The 1410-nt window shown below is 42.1% G+C and overlaps 1 protein-coding gene across 1 annotated transcript; it reads left to right on the top strand.

Annotated features, from left to right (window-relative positions):
• The first annotated feature begins 245 nt into the window (after positions 1 to 245).
• On the top strand, positions 246 to 1055 carry LOC144752179 (polyubiquitin-B). The gene has a single exon (XM_078640111.1). It carries the CDS (start codon positions 351 to 353, stop codon positions 1038 to 1040), a length of 690 nt encoding a protein of 229 aa, XP_078496237.1. The 5' UTR covers positions 246 to 350; the 3' UTR covers positions 1041 to 1055.
• Positions 1056 to 1410: the final 355 nt, after the last annotated feature.

The raw sequence follows: 1410 nt of genomic DNA, 5'->3' as shown, positions 1-1410 counted from the left end.
CCCTCATTAACCCCTTCCGCGCTAATGACAAAGCCAGCTCGTCATGGGCGTTACCTGCGCTACGCGGATGACGAGCTGGCTTTGTCATAAACAAGCCATTTTTGAAATTCCAGCGCACAGCGGGAATTCGCGGTAGCGCAGAAGCGGTTAACAGCAGACTGGACTACAGAAACGCCCTCTACGTGGGAATCAACAAATCCCTGCTACACAAACTCCAGACCATCCAGAACTCTGCAGGAAGACAGAGGTTGATCTTTGCAGGCAAGCAGTTGGAAGATGGTCGCACATTATCAGACTACAACATCCAGAAGGAATCTACCCTTCATCTTGTCCTTCGTCTGAGGGGTGGTATGCAGATCTTTGTGAAGACCCTCACTGGCAAAACAATAACCCTAGAGGTGGAACCCAGTGACACTATAGAGAATGTCAAAGCAAAGATCCAAGACAAAGAAGGCATTCCTCCAGACCATCAGAGATTGATCTTTGCAGGCAAGCAGCTGGAAGATGGTCGCACGTTCTCGGACTACAACATTCAGAAAGAATCCACCCTTCATCTTGTGCTACGTCTGAGGGGTGGTATGCAGATCTTTGTGAAAACCTTGACCGGCAAGACCATCACACTAGAAGTGGAGCCCAGTGACACTATAGAGAATGTTAAGACAAAAATTCAAGACAAGGAAGGCATTCCTCCAGACCACCAGAGGTTGATCTTTGCAGGCAAGCAGTTGGAAGATGGTCCCACTCTGTCTGACTACAACATCCAGAAAGAAACTACCCATCATCTTGTCCTTCGTCTGAGGGGTGGTATGCAGATCTTTGTGAAGACCCTCACTGGCAAAACAATAACCCTAGAGGTGGAACCTAGTGACACTATAGAGAATGTCAAAGCCAAGATCCAAGACAAAGAAGGCATTCCTCCAGACCAACAGAGGTTGCTCTTTGCAGGCAAACAGCTAGAAGATGGTCGCACGTTATCAGACTACAACATTCAGAAAGAATCTACTCTTCATCTTATTCTCCGTCTCAGGGGTGGCTTTTAAGCACTTATGTTCAAGATTTTTGATTTAAGTTGCCAATAAATCCGCATTTGTTTGTTTGCAAAAAAAAAAAGAATTAATTAACTTCCCACACCTTAATCCTATAATCCCCACAACCCGCAGCTTGAATTAAACTGCAAAAAAATTAATTACACAATTTAAACTTATTTTCAACTAATAAACGAATAGTATTTAACAACTAATTATAAAGTAAGCAAAATGAATTTACTCCCCACACTGTACCCCTATAAAAGTAAAACCCACACACTAAAAAGATATAAACAAATACCCTACTTAAATATCAATTAATAATGACTATTAATGATCAACTAATTAATAATTAATTAAACATAAATTACTTCCCACCCTTTAC

The sequence above is a fragment of the Lissotriton helveticus genome, chromosome 4_2 (assembly GCF_964261635.1).
Source record: "Lissotriton helveticus chromosome 4_2, aLisHel1.1, whole genome shotgun sequence".
In the NCBI taxonomy this organism is placed as follows: domain Eukaryota; kingdom Metazoa; phylum Chordata; class Amphibia; order Caudata; family Salamandridae; genus Lissotriton; species Lissotriton helveticus.
The sequence above is the reverse complement of the archived record's forward strand: the minus strand, read 5'-3'. Positions and strand labels throughout refer to the sequence as shown.